This window comes from Engystomops pustulosus, chromosome 9, assembly GCF_040894005.1.
Source record: "Engystomops pustulosus chromosome 9, aEngPut4.maternal, whole genome shotgun sequence".
NCBI classification, from domain to species: domain Eukaryota; kingdom Metazoa; phylum Chordata; class Amphibia; order Anura; family Leptodactylidae; genus Engystomops; species Engystomops pustulosus.
Genome location: NC_092419.1, coordinates 75,922,859 through 75,939,830, shown reverse-complemented (window position 1 = coordinate 75,939,830; position 16,972 = coordinate 75,922,859). Strand labels below are relative to the sequence as shown.

Below are 16,972 nucleotides of genomic sequence, written 5' to 3'. Positions count from 1 at the left end.
ATTCACCATAAATTAGAATGACATTGCTCAATTATACATCGTGAATCACACCGGTTGTTTTGATGGCAGGTGGTGATAAACCACAAGATACTGTGTCTGGCACAGGCTTCAATCTGTAAGGCTAGTTATGCTAGTTATGGGCACACACACATGCCCTCCAGAGCCACCAAGGTAGTTATGCATATGGTCTTTGTCCTGCAATGGATATTCTAGTGACATCACATGCATCAAGCCAAAACTGAAACGTCAAGATGATGCCAGGAAGTGAATGCTCAAAACTGCTTTAGCAAGGATGTATTTTTCCTCATTTCCTCAATTTTTTCAGGTGACCGTGTGAGCATATAGTGGATTGGGAGCCACAAGCAGACACCAGGACTTTGTGAAAATCTCAATGATACCATCTTACATTTTGGTAGATTCAGCATTACACAAGTAGGAACTTTGAACAGAGCAAACAAAAACCTGTAAAGAGCCACAGGGGCAGAGAGTACATCATCTTAAGAGATTTTCAGCAGCTTCCAACTTAACTAGTGACTAGGTCTTTAAACTGTGGGACATTAGGCAGGAGAGATCATCGCTGCAGGATTCTCACAGCTCATCCGAATACAGAGCTCAAAACTCTTATTTTTGGATTAAGCTAAATCTCCCAGAATATAGAAGTATGTCAGTGTGTTCCTTTCCCTACCATGGATAACACTTTTGTGGGGCTTAAAGGGGTTGGCCACTTTAACATAAGTTGCCCATGTGACTTTACTGCTTTAATAATAATCCTTGAATGTTCATCAATTGATTCAGCATTCCTGATACTTACATTTGTGCTCTCTGCAAACTGTCAGTGTACAGGTCTATGTTTACCTGTCTGAGCTCTGATGAATAAAAGGGGCCTACAGCAGGAAATTATGACTCAGCGCTGGAGAGACAGGAAGGTGTGTATGAACTCCCATTCAAACCTAAAAAGTGCAAATCACTGTACAAACGGTACAAATCAAGTATCACCGCAACAACCTGTATAATAAAATTAAATAAATAGTCACTGAACCCGCATAGTGAGCACTATTAAAAAAATGCTAAAAATAAAGGAGAAACACATTTTACCACAAATAATACCAGTAAAAAGTACAAAAAAAAAAAAATCAGAGCTACTACTCATAACATAACAAAGCTATGCAAATAGGATGTTACCGTAATCGTACTGACCCATATAACATAAGTAACATGTTATCTATGCTATACAGTGAACAGCAAAACAAAAAAAAAAGATAAGTCAATTCCAGAGTTAATTATATTTGAATCCCTCCTAATAAATTTTCATCAATGGGGTATTACCACCTCAAAATGGTTCACTATAAAGGTCATCTACCGTATATATACTAGAGTATAAGCCGACCCAAGTATAAGCCAAGACCACCAGAAACGTCGAAAACCTACTGACTTGAGTATAAGCCAAGGGTGGGAAATGCGTTGGTCACAGCCTCCCAGTATATAGCCAGCCCGCCCCCAGTAGTATATAGCCAGCCATAGATACTCGAGTGTACTCGAAAAAAGGTGTAATTTGTGGGGATTTCCACTATTCTGGTACCTCCGGAACTTTTCAAATGTGTCAGGGCACCTAAAACCTATTACATCAAAATCTGCCCTCAAAAATCTCATTGGAGTTCCTTCCCTTCTGTTCCATGCTTTATCCCACATACAACAGGTAACAACCGCATGTGGGGTATCTCCATGCACGGGACAAACTGCACAACAAATTTTGAGATTTGTTTACTCCTTTTAGCCAGCATAAATGTGTACATTTTTGGAACCAAATAAACACTTTATTGTCAAATTCTGCACATTTCAAATAGAACTTCCATATAATTTTAAATCACATGAGAATATTAGAGGGTTAGACGGCTTGACTAAAGCAGTTCTGAATAGTTTGAGTGGTGGCGATTTATAAATGGGCTGCATTGCCAGGGTTTCTAATAAATAGGACTTTCAAAACCCCCATTAAAAAAAAAATTCTGCTGAAAAAAATAAATTCGGAAATTTCCTAGAAAATTTGGAAAAGTGCTGTTTGATTTGTAAATCTCCTAACATCCTTATAAAATAAAATGGCAAAAAATTATGCCAATATAAAGCAGACATATGGTAAAAGATCATTACTAATTTGGATGTTAAAAACATCTTTTGAAAAGCATAACATTTAGAAATCTGAGAATTGGGAAATTTTCAAATATTTTTACATTTTTTCATAAATAAATGCAAAGAGTATCAAGTAAAATGTCCCTCTAATGTGAAGTACAACTTCTTACAAAAAAACTATTTCAAATTCACTTTGGCAAGTTAAAACGCTCTAAAGTTATTACTGCACTTAGTGACATGTCAGATTTCAAAAATCAAGCTGGTCCTCAAGCTGAATATGAGTTTAGTCCTTAAGGAGTTAAAAATAAAAATTGGTTTTGGGACCCAAGAAGCTAAATCTTTTCTTTATTGTGTTTGTTGTGTGGTCAGCACCAAAGAGGATTCTACCCAATCCAAGACCAACTGTGCCATTTAGCAATCTGTGACACACAAGAGAACAAGGCTGAACGCTGATTGCACAAAACTAATGCAACATCCCCCATGGGGCCTAGCGTTTCTTCTGTGGCTGTAGACAGCTGGGGCCTAGAGTGGCTGGCTTTTGCAGCCTTGGGCGCACTATGGTCACGGTGCTTGGTATTGGGACCGGAGGATGGGCCTAAAGCCTGGCAGATCTCCAGCAGGGGGTTTGTGCAAGAAAAGTAGAGGGAGAGGCTGATGAAAGAGGTTTCCCCCTGAGGTGTATATGGGAATCCTTGGGCGATGGAGGATGGGGGCCCTTGATGGTGAAGCAGTCTAATACAGGGATCAAACGGAGGCACGTTGTGCAAATCAACTCGCGGTTCTTTATTTGAACTCCATTGGCATTTGAACTCCTAACATCAACATCAGCAGGTTCAGCAGTCTGGAAAGCTGGTAGGAGATATCTGGTCCAAAGGAAGATATGCTCACAGCCTGGTAGTAGCTTCAGGCTGGGCTGGAAGAGATGGAGCAGAGTCTGGACAGTGGACATCTGCTCTGGAGCTTTGTCTACTGACTTGCCGAAGGTGTCAGGCAGTTGGCCTGAGATACCTCTTCCACTTCCTGGTAGTGTGTCTGGATGGTAGCGCTGCAGGAGCTCCACACTGGACCTGCTTCTCAGTATGCTGACTAAAAACCAAGACCAAGGGTTGGCAGCACTGTCCAAGCAGCTTCAAGCTTGCTTTACAATTAGAACACATCATATCACTGGTTACAGACAATTGCTATGTTAACTGTTTCCCTCCCAGGCAGTGGTTAAAGCTGCAATTACGAAGTTCCCCACTTTTGAAGACCACCTAGCGAGGTGATCAGTCTCCCTAGGCAGCTTCAAACATGGAGAGGGTGCCATTTGCAACAACTACCCACCCTATACATCGGCAGGGTTGTTGCACTAACATACTCAACTAATTTATTAGAGAAGACAGCTAAATAAGCACAAAAGACAACTAAGAGACAGCTAAAGACACTAGTCAATGACAACCATGGTTGTAAAACAGAGCTATTGAATTAAATTGAGCCATATAAAACTAACATACCTGGATACTATGAACTCCATTGAGGCTGCCGATCCTTTGTTGGATGGTCTGGACACAGGAGTTGCAGGTCATCCCCTCCACGGGGATAACAGCCTTCAGCGCTCGCAAAGCCATCTTCAACCAGCTTTAATCACTAGACTATAGGAAACAGAATGGTTACTGTAAGACACACAGAAGAAAAGCATACAAGAATACATGGATATGGCATTAGCACTGGGATCCTGGATGTCCCAAGCTGCAATGATATATACTGAAAATCAGTATCCGATGCTGCTACTTGGACACCCAGCCACACCACGCACTCCTCCTCTGTGAAGATAATATAGTAATAGTCTGGGCTACTGATGTCACCAATGCCCTCCAGCAGCTCTGGAATAGATGGCTAATTTGATTCTAGGACGGCTGCGACGTGCATTGCTTATCTATGATCTGAAACTCTGTGTCCAAGATGCAATTCAGACATAGACTTATTCATTTCCTATCTTTAACCAAGATAACTTGAAGCGAATAATGCTACTTTTCAGCAGATCTCCAATAGAGAGAGAAAACAAGGACCCGGCATGATGAGGTGATATGATCATAACAATTTCTTATATTAGGACACCATGATTAACTCTTAAACATTTGCCCTGGAAAACTCAACCAATGAAGTTTTTTTTAATTGCAGAAATGAATAGAGCTGGTGATAATAGTAAACTTTAATACGTCATTATTAATTATTAATAAAGCAAAAAACATTATTGTATGTAACTGCTGGGATCAGCACCACAGTTACTCACCCGTGTAACCTGCAACCCCCCATGCTGGGCACAGGGGTGCCGATTGTTGCCAAGGCCGCTGTGGGGTCCACCGAAGTGCCTGTTGGTTGATGCTGAAAAGCACAATCTAACAGTGTGCCTGTCAGCCTACATAGGTTCACAGTTGTAATATATTGAAGTACATCAGTATTGCAGTATATTACACTGAATCAGTGATTTTTGTCCCACCCTGGGACAAAATAAAACATTTATAAAAGTAGAAAAAAAATATAAAAGAATAAAAGTCCCTTAACGCCCCATCCATTGCAAAAACACATTTAGCCTAAAAAAGCGAGTATCACCTCAAGAATACTACATTTTTGGTATTGTTGCATCCATAACAATGGTGAACCTGTATGGTGAATGTCTTGGGGTTAAAAAAAAGAAAAGAAGCACACAAATATTACAATATTTTCACACACAACCCAATAAAAACAGGATCAAAAATTAACATTTACCCTTGCATGGTACCAACAAAAAGTACAACTTGTCCTGCCCTTAAACATCGCAGTCAACACAACAAGCAAAAACAACAGAATATCTCACAAAACAAATTCTGTATTCTGTAAAACAGATCATACATAAGCTATATAAATGAGGTATCAGTATCCAAAAGTAATATAACCAGGTGGTATGGGCAAGTATAGGAAATTACCCCCAGTTATGCAAATATAAATAACCAAAAGTTAGAGCAATAAAAAAAAATATTCTATGCAATAGATAAATACAATATCAAACTTTATTAAATCATCTAATTTAATATTAAAACGTAGCCAACATCAAAACACAATTAAAAGGGTGCGTATCACAATACATGTTATCCTATATCTTATCCTATGGAGTCTCATGCTTAGTAATTATATATAGTAACATTCTACATGTAAAAGCAAGCAAAAACATATAATGCTTAGTACAAGGATAGATACCAGGAAGTACACAGGTAATACCACACCAGAAATATGGTCATATGGTGTGGTATCCATCCTTCTGGTATGGTATTATCTGTGTACTATATAATTACTAAGCATGAGACTCCATAGGATAGGATATAGGATAACATGTATTGTTATACACACAGCGGGCAACGGCCGTCTGAATGTAGCCTATTGTGATGAAAAATGAGAATTTGTATATCATGAGCTGATATCATTGGGATATAATTTCTTTGTCTATAAATAAAGTATACAAAAAGAAACATATTGCAATTATAAAGTAAACTACAAAATTCCCTAGTATCATCTTCTCTACTGGTTTAAGCTATTTTCTAGAAAGCTTATGCTGGCATGTCAGAATATGCTTGCTAAGCATTCCAGTCTTTCCAGGGATTGTAACAGTTGTACCTACCAGCCGTCAATGGTCTGGACCGTGGAAGTAACAGGAGATCCTTGCACAAATAACAGTCCTTGTAGCAAAGTAAATGAACTGTGAAATGTTAAGGGAATTTGCTACACAAGATTCTGTATTTCCCAGGATCCCCATCTAGGATTTCCTCAGTTAACTCCTAACTAAAATAAGAAGCCCTTGCTATTTCTCTATGGAGGATGAAGTGGCAGCAGGCACACAGCAGCCCGAATGTGTAAATGTCACCTGCACCCAAAGCTATGTAATTGTCCAGGACGTCGGCTGCCGGCCAATGAGGCGGTGCTAAATAACTAGGCTTGTGGTTGCTTATTAAAGGAATTTGTAGTAAAGCGGCTTATTCCTTATCTCGAGTAAACACATTTAATAAAGTGTAAATTACCAGTAATCTGCAGAAATTCTGCAACAGAAGGGAATTGGCCGATACAACTTCCCTATTCATTCCTGTATGTCAAGGCACTTGGGTCACGTTGTGTGACACATAACAGAAGAGGAACCATCCACCCATCTACCCATATATAACTGGATGATCAGGATCGGCAGCAATCACCTCTATTTTAAAGGACATCTACCATCAGATATAGTGATGATGGACTCCTACAAGATAACTATTCATTGATTTGTCTTCTTTCTTAGAATTTTTTTAATTAAATCCTGAAACAGTGGCATGTTTGTAAAAAAAAAAGTTTATAAAATATGCAAATGAGCCAGCAGCAGAGATGTCAGTCTGTAAATCTCAGGATTTCATAAAAACTTTGTAGGATAGAAAACTAATCAATAAATAGGTATGTTATCGGAGTTTGCCATCGGTATATCTAATGGTAGAAGCCCTTTAACCCCTTAACGACCTGGCCCTTTTTAGTTTTTTTTACTTCCATTTTTCACTCACCACCTTCAAAAATCCATAACTTTTTCATTTTTCCATGTTCAGATCTGTGTGTGTACCTCCTGTACAAAAATTATTTTTTAAATTTTGCAATCTTCTGGCACCAATAACTTTTTCATACTTTGGTGTACAGAGCTGTGGGTGGTGTCATTTTTACGACTTTTGATGGCGTTTTCATTGCTATAATTTTTAGGACTGTGCGACCTTTTGATCACTTTTTAAAGATTTTTTTTTATATTTTTCAAAAATGGCGAAAAAATTTGCCATTTTCGGCCATTTTAATATACTGATAGATCGGGCATTTTCAGATGCGGCGATACCTAATTTGTTTATGATTTTTACTGTTTATTAATATTTATATCAGTTCCAGGGAAATGGGGTGATTTGAATTTTTAGTTTTTTTTATTATAATTTTTTTTTTTTTTTACTTTTTTTATGTTTACTTTTACTATTTTTCAGACTCCCTAGGGTACTTTAACCCTAGGTTGTCTGATCGATCCTACCATATACTGCCACACTGGAGTATGGCAGTATATGGGGATTACAGTAATGAATGGGTTAAAAAGAGACAGCCTCGGGTCTTTGCAAGGCCCGAGGCTGTCATGGCAACGGATTACCGCTCCCCGATGATGTCACAGGGAGCGACGATCCGCTGCAAAATGCCGTCGCCCATGCGCCACCATCTTTTTGAAGGCACCGGCAGCATTGCCGGCGGCGATCAGTGCTAGCACCGATTGTGGGTGTTACCGATAAGCCTTTGCTGCAATATGCAGCAAAAACTTACCAGCTATGGAGAGGGCTTTAGACCACGAGCCCTCTCCATGCACCAGGACCCGGCCCGCGCTGTACTAGTACGCCGCAAGTCGGGAAGGGGTTAAAGCAACACTTTCTGGGCTTCTTGGGACTGTAGGAGGAGTAAGGAGGCGAGAACAGGGTTAGATTATCATAAGAGCTCTTGCCCCGCGATTCTTCCTGTTCAAAAGGACCCTGAAGGGAAGCTACAATGATTATCCCAATTTCCCTTTCTTCTTTCAACGTTATGGGTGTCTTCAAGATGCCATTTCTATAGAAAGCTGTGGCAGAGCAGGGAACAATAAGTTGTTTAATTGCCCTGTCGGCAATTAATAAGTAGGGTTTTGCCTGTAGTTTGGACGCTCAGTCTCTAAAAGATTCACCATCACTGCATACATGGAATATGCCAATACCTGGAATATAGGTATTTAGGTATTCTGTTGACATCAAGATATACAATAGGGCAGTGATGGCAAACCTTTTAGAGGCCGAGTGCCCAAACTACAACAAAGACCCACTTATTTATCGCAAAGTGCCAGCACAGAAATTTAATTTGTGATTTACACTCCCTTCTCTGTCACAGTTTTCATTGATACCAGCACCTGAGGACACCAATAAAGCAGAAAATAGTCCCAGGTACAGCTGTCACTTTAAAATAGCTTTGTGCACAGCAAGTCCTGGGCTGTCTGGGACTGCAGGAAGATGCCAGGAGTCCTCTCTGGTGATGGCCTGAGTGCCCACAGAAAGGGCTCTGAGTGCCACCTCTGGCACCAGTGCCATAGGTTAGCCATCACTGCAATAGGGGGTAAAGTTTAGTTCATGCCTCAAATCCAAAGATAAAAGATAGACTTTTTAGGGTAAGACAGCCATTAGTGCAGGAATAAGTAAGAGAACGCATGAATTTAATAACCTGTAGATCCCCCCCAAAAAACAGAAACTACCTCAAAAGATTTAGCCCGGCAAATGTGTTTTATTTCAACAATATTCTGGGATACCTAGCATACCCTAATTCAGATAATGCCATATGATCTCCATAGGGTTAAAGATGTTGTCAGTTAAGAGGGATAAGGGGTTCCATGTATCCTCTATATATGGCACCTTGTACCCTATTCAGATGTATGGTACTGCCAGAGATGGCAAAGTATCAAATATTACCATTTCCTCATTAAAGGGTTGTGTCGGGATTTGGTCACCCTAGTGGTCAATTTATTTGTATATTACTAGAAGAGTTAACAGAAGAATAGCACAATCAGAAGTTTCTAAAAAAAGAAGCTGCAGAATTTATAGAGAATACAAGTATTTTGCAGAAAGGAAAGGAAATTTCATCCCCTACCTGAGGGGCTGGCAGTTAAATTGGGGAAAAACTGGTAACATGTTCCCCTTAATGTCATAGGAAAGTGGTGGCGAACCTATGGCACGGGTGCCAGAGGTGGCACTCAGAGCCCTCTAAATGGGCACCCTTGCCATCACCCCAGAAGGAAGCTACAATGATAACCAAACTTCTTCTCCTTCTTTCTACTGTATTGGTGTCCTCAGGTGCCTACACAATTTAAACCTGTGACAGAGCAGGGAGTAATAAGTTACTGCTTAAATTGTTGCATCGGCACTTTGTGAAAAATATGTGGGTTTTGGTTATAGTTTGGGCACTCTGTGTCTAAAAGGTTTGCCATCACTGTCATAGGAAGTCCTATTTAGGTTTACAAAGTTGATCTAGATTTTTAGATACATTTTACAGCAGGAAGAGAGTAAAAGAAGGAAGACTAAGCAGCCAGGAAGAATAAGCGGTGAAGACCTCCTTATTTCCTGCAATAGACTATTGATTTTCCGGATTAACCTAAATAAATAAATCAACCCTTCCTTGTTCTCACTGAATGCAAACATTAGAGCTGGAAATACATATTTGCTGTACTGAGCAATTTAAATGAAATCACTAGCAAATGGAATATTAGCCAAGCAGTTCACTATACATGTATACAAGCCCAAACTTAATCCTGTTTATGATACATGGATATACTAAAGTAAGCAGCTAATAGTGCTACAACAGATGCAGCAGTGTAAAACTGCTGGCGTTAACGGATTCCTCCGCTAATGATAGCAAACACTACCGCGCTGTACAATAGAAAACGCCGGACCGCACTGTACGCAGTCCGTCGTATTAATGATGAGGCGGGATTAGGGGCAGGGACTGCTGCATGAAGCTCGGCAGTCACCGCCGGCCTATGGAGTAGGAGGGGCGGTCCTGGGGTGAAGTAGAAACCTCGGACCTTCATGAATATGCCCAACCGCTTACAGCGTGGTCTGGCGTTTTCTATTTAACGTTAGCAGTGTAACACTGCTGTGTCTGTTGTAGCACTATTAGCTGATTACTTTAGTAGCTCCTAGTGCGTTTTTAAAGGTGACAAGTCCTCTTTAACAGGGTTAACACCCGCGATCAGGGTCTGCTTAGAAAATCCACGCCCACACTGTGAAATTTTATAATGATCATCACTATTAGCTAAAACATTTATAAAATTAAGTAAAATTATGAAGTAAAAGGTTTAAAATGATCTATTATTTAAATATGACTAGGGGACTAGGAATACGATATTTTGGCTCTAAATACTGCAATATACTGTACACCAGTACCACAAGATGCCACTAGCAAGGTTTTCTTCTCATTAACAAAATCAGTAAAATAACATTATACAGGGCTTTATAGTAAACAGACCACTTAATATTATTAGAAAATCTTTATAACAATATTTTTACTAAAACAAACAGATTTATTAAATCCATATGCTTCCCCTAAACTCAACAGCTGTATCCCCTCCTCTCCCCAAGTTCACCCCCAGTGGTTTGATCTAGATTATAGTCTAAATGCTTCAAAAAAAAAAAAAAAAAAAGCTTTTTTCCTTGGACCAGAGGTGCTTACGTACATCCTGGTAACTTGGCTTCATCAAAACTGCTGACAGGGTCCTTTTAAAAAAGTTTCCACACTTCTAGGTAAAAGGTTTTTGTATCAAGATCACAATGTAAAGCGTTCTCCAACATTCACACTCCCAGCTCCTACCTCCCATACAAATAATAAAACTACCGTGGATACATTTATGGTATTAGAACTTGTCAGGTACACCCGAGAGCAGCAATAACCATAAGTATGCCATGTCTATGATACATGGATATAAAACTTGACAGCAATTAAAGAAGAGTCATGGTGCTCCATAACAAGTTTTCCCTGTAAAATTACTAATTGCATAATGTCTGCTAGTAAATGATTCAATAATGAAACTGATGAATCGTAAATTTGCAAGTGTGAAACACAACCAAAATTATAAAGAGATGATGGAAAATTTACACAAAACAGTAAAGGACATGCAAATGCACATCCCTATTCCATGTGAAATTACAAGAGGGAGAGGGTGTGGAAAAAAAGGTATAAATCCCATAATCTGGAAGGGTGTGGAAGAGTGAAGGAGAAAACAGAGGCAGCTGGATGACACATGACTAGTTACATGTACAAAGAGAAGGTGGGGACTTCCTCGGGACAGTCACATGAAGATTGTGCAGTTTAAAAAAGGATTCTAGACTATTGCTATTATTAATCCATCCATAGGATGGGGGGCCAAAGGTGATTGGGAAGGAGAGGACACCTGTGCCCCTATCACCAATGTCTACAACCCCAGTAAACTGGCGACCGAGCTGGACGGCGGTCTGTAACGATTAACAGAGCTTATTATAAGGGAAACTCACTCGGGTGGCTGAAAGCTGGACCTGGTGTGGGCGACTTCAGACTCTGCCCTTAGTATAGAGAAACCAAAGGTACTACTGCAATCAGCGAATCGCCAAAGATGACAGATCTCCCACCTCTAATGATTACCTGGTTATGAGCTATCCAATGGTTAGGTCATTATAGGGGTTGTACAAGATTGCAAGGTATCCCCTATCCACGGGATAAGGGGATCAGGAAGCAGCTAGTTTTTAGAACCTATTCTGCTAACTTGCAGAGTTGTAACCAACCTTTAATAGTTATAGCACATAAATAGACTGGAGACAAAGAAATTACTGTTCCTATTACACATATCTCATCCATCCTCTCATATGTAGGATGAGATATAAGCTGTAGAGCAGTGGGAGGACAGCTGCTGCAACCATCACCGATCTCTAGAACAATAGAGCATAATAAAGCACATCTTAAGAATAGGGACAAGGGTTCCCATTATACATCCACCTGTTGGCAAAACAGATTCTCTGGTCAGAGACTAGGGGAAGAATCCGGTAACATGCAATGGTTTGGTCTATATATGACAGAGGGAACATTTCTATGATCTTGGATTCAGTGGAAGTATAGTAGATTAATTTCAAATTAACCCTCCCTCTCCTCTCTTATCTGTCTCGGTGATGAAAGCTATTATTATAAAACATTGAATGAGACAGTATATACACAATGATGTGCAGAGGGATTAAAGAACTCTAAAATCCCCACCCTAGTCCAATGTGTATAAGGTGTATACAGTGACTGCAGTGGCTGAAATTATGGATATTTTCACACAAAACTCCTGTCCATTTGCCCTATTTTAATCATTTTTTAACATATGCCCATGGTCTGCCAGTGTGGTCTTTGTAGATTAATTATCAAGGTAAATGTATTTACATCTGATACACGACTGATAAGTTACTATGCGGCAGATCCTACACTTAGCTGCTAGAATAAAAATGGAGATCCATTGTAAATATAAGGTTAAGAATTCGTAAATGTACAGATGTCCAAATGATACAAAAAACATAAAGGCTACGTGACAATAAACATCAGGAGAGGAACATCAGATATCTAGAAAGAAAGAGATCTAGAAAGTCCAAAGCAGCCGGGGAGCTGGTGACAGCAGATAGAAATAAGCCCCCATAGTATAAGACTATAGAATGTATACATGTTTAATAATAATAAACCTATAAGGTCAATGAGCCTCTGCACCTTTGCTTCTACTCTGCAAGGAGCGCCAATAAGAAATGAAGGGGACAGCTTTAATTTGGGTACTTATGTCCCTTTCTATAGGGAGGGGGACTGCCAGACATGGGCATACTTAGTCTCAGAATTGAGCATGTGAGGCTGGCTGCTTGGGATACGGGGACATCACCAGGTCCATGTAGGGAACTTGTAACCTTTTAATTGTTTTTAAACATTTATTTTACAGTGTTTTTGATAAAGAGCTATCTAGCTTTTTTACACACGACTTTTTCTTGTGGCATTTATCAGCTTTGCTTTTCGCTTCTAACTACTCAAATAAGATAGTGCCCGTCCTATATTATCCTGTAGCATGGGAATAACTAGTCTGTGATACTGCAGAGGGGACAAGTATCTCCCATGTCACCACCACTGAAGACTGCAAGCACACATACCAACACCTAGGTGTAATAATGTCACCGAGCAGATAGATCAGACAAATGAAAAATATCACAAGGGCTTTTGCTTGACGTGATGTGTATACAGACATGAACCATTACCACATATCTGTATATTACATACTGTACTTACAGGATGAGGAGGTCCTACCAGGATGTGCCATAGACATGCAATAGCTACATAATAGACAGATAGGAGGCAGGTAGTGAATGGGGCTCCTCTGCTCTGTCACGCTTCTGCCTTGATAGTAAATGAACATTACTCTACAGATGAAGCACGTAGCAGCAGTAGCGTCGGGAGAACTACAAGTACCAGCATGGCCTGTTCAGAGGCTACAGTGTGTAATAGAGAGATTACCTGCATAGATCACACCTTGGGGCGGCTCCGGGAGGGTCCCGCTCTCCTGCGGTAACTCCACATCGTGACCCCCGAGCCGCGCTGTCACTTTGTGCCAACCAGATACTGAGATCCGGGACATGGAAAATCTCGCGAGAACATACCAATCACATGACCGAGCTTCCCGTCTCCCTGGTTACTGGAGGCCAAAAAATTAGGCGGGGTTTCAGTCTTCATCACATGACGGTGGAATGTAGATGACATGCAGATCATGTGCTGTGGTCACATGTGCTGCACAGGAGACATGGAGGGAGACCAGTGCACATGGGAGCTAGCAGCCCCTGTTATGATAGTAAAGGTGTTTTCTAAAACATGGGTATATTGGGGGTAGTTGCAGCCACACTGGGATAATCCTTAGTCACATGACCAGTTTGCAACAAAAACGTGCAAGTGAATATTCATTCAGATTGACAGTTACTATGAGAAGTGTCAATCTGTGGAATAGCCTGCCTCAGGCGCTGGTCACAGCAGGGACAGCAGAGAGCTTCAAGAAGTGTCTAGATGCCTTTTTACACCTAAATAACATTGACGGTTATGTTATATAGAATTGTTATCCCCAAAATCCCTTCCCTTCCTTGGTTGAACTTGATGGACGTGTCTTTTTCAAACAGTATAAACTATGATACTATAAAAAGCCCTATTTGTTGAAAACCTACCATTGGGTCTGTTAAAGCACATGGGGGCACATTTACTTACCCGGCCAACGGAGTTCACCTAATCGTGCACCTGATATTCTTCATCTGTCGCTTCCTCGCTCAGGTTCGCCAGAGTTCACCATCTTCTTCCCGGTGCATGTAAGTGCATTGGATGCCACACAATTTGAATATTAAATCCCACATTCAATCGGATCGTCCGACAGCCCGCCCGTCGCATGAAAGCATGCAACACAATCCCCTTCTAAATACCTGTCACAGCGACGCAATCCCAAAAATGTCCAAAATCAAAGGAAAGTGCGATCCGCGGATCCTTAGTAAATAAGCCCCATGATGTTTAAAAACTGCTTCTCTTCCTCAGCTTTGATCTGCTCCATACTTTTGGCCATGAAAACAGAGGTTTATAATTTCTGGTAAATGGAGAATTTGTTATCCTTACACCATTTGTTCCAGTTTTGAATAAAGGATGTAAAAGTGGAAGTCAATGGTCTCCACAACTGACACATAGACATCTGATGATAAATTCTTCTCATATAAAGTACATATATGAACCAGTGGTTCAGTCCTGCTGTAAATATGGAAAAATGTAACATCAAATGCCAAAATATGTATAAAATTTACTAATAGTGTTCTGAATTTATACAGACTAGAGTAGACATGCACCAAATGTATCACAGTCCCCAGATAATATATTATATTATTATTATTATAGTCTCATAGAGACATAGATTACAACCCTGTTCTCGTGATCAGTGAGGATTCAAGTAGTAAGACACATCAATCAGGATGTTATCAATACCTCCAAACTTCTGGGCTAGAGTAAGAAGGACATAAAGCCCCTCTCTTTTTACTAAAAACTATGTCCATTGGAAACAGAGGCCGGAAGAAGCGCTTTGTTTGCGCGAAACGGCCGTTGCCTCCTGTGGGCGTCCGTTGTCCACCCCCTCCCCTGTTCACCACTCCTGTAAGTAGATGCATATACCACAATAAAGAAAGAAGAAAACTTTAATGAAGACCGGTGAGTGCCGTCTTTTTTCTTGTTTGCGATGGTATGTCCATTGTCCCTCCCCTTGTCCCACCCCCAAACTGAGTAAATTAACACCCTAAAAGGACACCTACCAGCCTTAAAGAGAACCCGTCATGCAAAATAACCCCCCTAAACTAAATATATTTTCATAAACTGCCATTAGAGAGCATTGCCTCTATCCCTTCATTGTCCCTCTACATGCCTGTAAACCTAAGCAATGAGGTCCTAAAGCTGTATGCAAATGACCTGTGAAATGTCCAATGAAGCATTAGCATATTCAAGCTGTCCACTCTATTCATGAGTGGGAGGCACAGCCACACCCCCAGTGCTTGACTGACAGCCTGTGTAATGGAGTGAGGCTGTATAATGATGTGCTTCCTGGTGCTGGTGGCCACACCCCCTGCAGCCTTTGTGTGCATGTGTGTGTGTTTAGGAGAGATACAGCAGCTCCAGGCAGCCATGTTACAGCAGAACATGTCAGATTCATGTGTAGCTGATGTCTGTGTCTCTCACCTGTATATTAGGAGGATGCAGCATGTCAGCAGATGCAGCACACACACTAGCCATGCTTTACTATACATTACACACAGACATGAGCAGGGGGAGGGGTAACAGGAGTGACATCACTGCCTCTGACCATGTGACCAGCCTCATTTACATAATAAAGAATAGATGATTTTACAATGAATAATGTATGAAATAACTAGATAAAGGCTGGGATGGGATCCTTGTGAGCTGCTCCAACAGGAAGAGGTGACAGGACTAGTGACACAGACCTGATGACAGGTGTCCTTTAAAGGGGTATTCCCATCTGGGCATTTACATTTAATTAAATTCATTGTAAACATTTCTTCAATTGGATGTTATTAAAAAAATGTTCCTGTGTGAAGATAATTTCTCGTAAATGTAGTCATGTTGTCCCTTAGAAACCAGATAGCTTCCTCGGATACGACCACGTCACACTCTGGCAGCAGTGGCCAGACATGCGCTATTGAGCCCTGCCGGACCACTAGGATTCAGCAATCATTACCACAGGACGGCTGTGCGACATGTAATAACTCCCGGACATTATATATACAATAACCTTTTGTTTCTTTGTGCACTCAATCCAGCAGAGGTGGCCGTATCCGAGGAAGCCATCTCGTTTCTAAGGGACAACATGACTACATTTATGAGAAATTATCTTCCCACAGGAACATTTTATTTAATAACATCCAATTGAAGAAATGTTTACAATGAATTTAATTAAATGTAAATGCCCAGATGGGAATACCCCTTTAAGGCTGGTAGGTGTCCTTTTAGGGTGTTAATTTACTCAGTTTGGGGGTGGGACAAGGGGAGGGACAATGGACATACCATCGCAAACAAGAAAAAAGACGGCACTCACCGGTCTTCATTAAAGTTTTCTTCTTTCTTTATTGTGGTATATGCATCTACTTACAGGAGTGGTGAACAGGGGAGGGGGTGGACAACGGACGCCCACAGGAGGCAACGGCCGTTTCGCGCAAACAAAGCGCTTCTTCCGGCCTCTGTTTCCTAATTGAAGAAATGTTTATATATGGCAGATTAATGAAACTGAATGCGAATGCCCAGACGAGAATACCCCTTTAATTTGGGTACTTATGTCCCTTTCTATAGGGAGGGGGACTGCCAGACATGGGCATACTTAGTCTCAGAATTGAGAATGTGAGGCTGGCTGCTTGGGATACGGGGACATATAGTGGCCTATAGTGGCCTCCTGTACTCCTATATTTCTCCTCATATAGTGGCCTCCTGTCCTCCTCCTTCTCCCCCATATCTCTCTGCATATAGAGGCCTCCTGTCCTCCTCCATTTCCCCTCAAATTGTAGCCTCCTGGCTTTCTCAATCTCTCCCATATAGTGACCTCCTTTCCTCCATCTATCCCCATATAGTGGCCTCCTGTCCTCCATCTCCCTTCATATAGTGGCCTCCTGTCACCTTCCACCTTGCTTTATATAGTGGCCTGCTGTCCTTTTCTAACTCCCTTCATATAGTGGCCTCCTGTACTCCTACATTTCTCCTCATATAGTGGCCTCCTGTCCTCCTC

The 16,972-nt window shown here is 40.9% G+C and overlaps 1 protein-coding gene across 2 annotated transcripts in view; it reads right to left on the bottom strand.

Moving 5' to 3' along the window:
- ATP7A (ATPase copper transporting alpha) overlaps window positions 1–13,353 on the bottom strand; it is a 60,453-nt gene extending 47,100 nt beyond the window's left edge. The window contains exons 1-2 of one of the 2 annotated variants that reach the window (XM_072124363.1): window positions 13,186–13,353; window positions 3,618–3,755 (exon numbers count right to left, since the gene is read on the bottom strand). In XM_072124363.1, the coding sequence (XP_071980464.1) occupies window positions 3,618–3,731 (114 nt within the window). In that variant the 5' untranslated portion in view covers window positions 3,732–3,755; window positions 13,186–13,353. Of the gene's footprint in view, window positions 1–3,617; window positions 3,756–5,758; window positions 5,952–13,185 lie in introns of those variants that run through there. The other variant, XM_072124364.1, reaches the window with a different exon arrangement.
- Window positions 13,354–16,972: the final 3,619 nt, after the last annotated feature.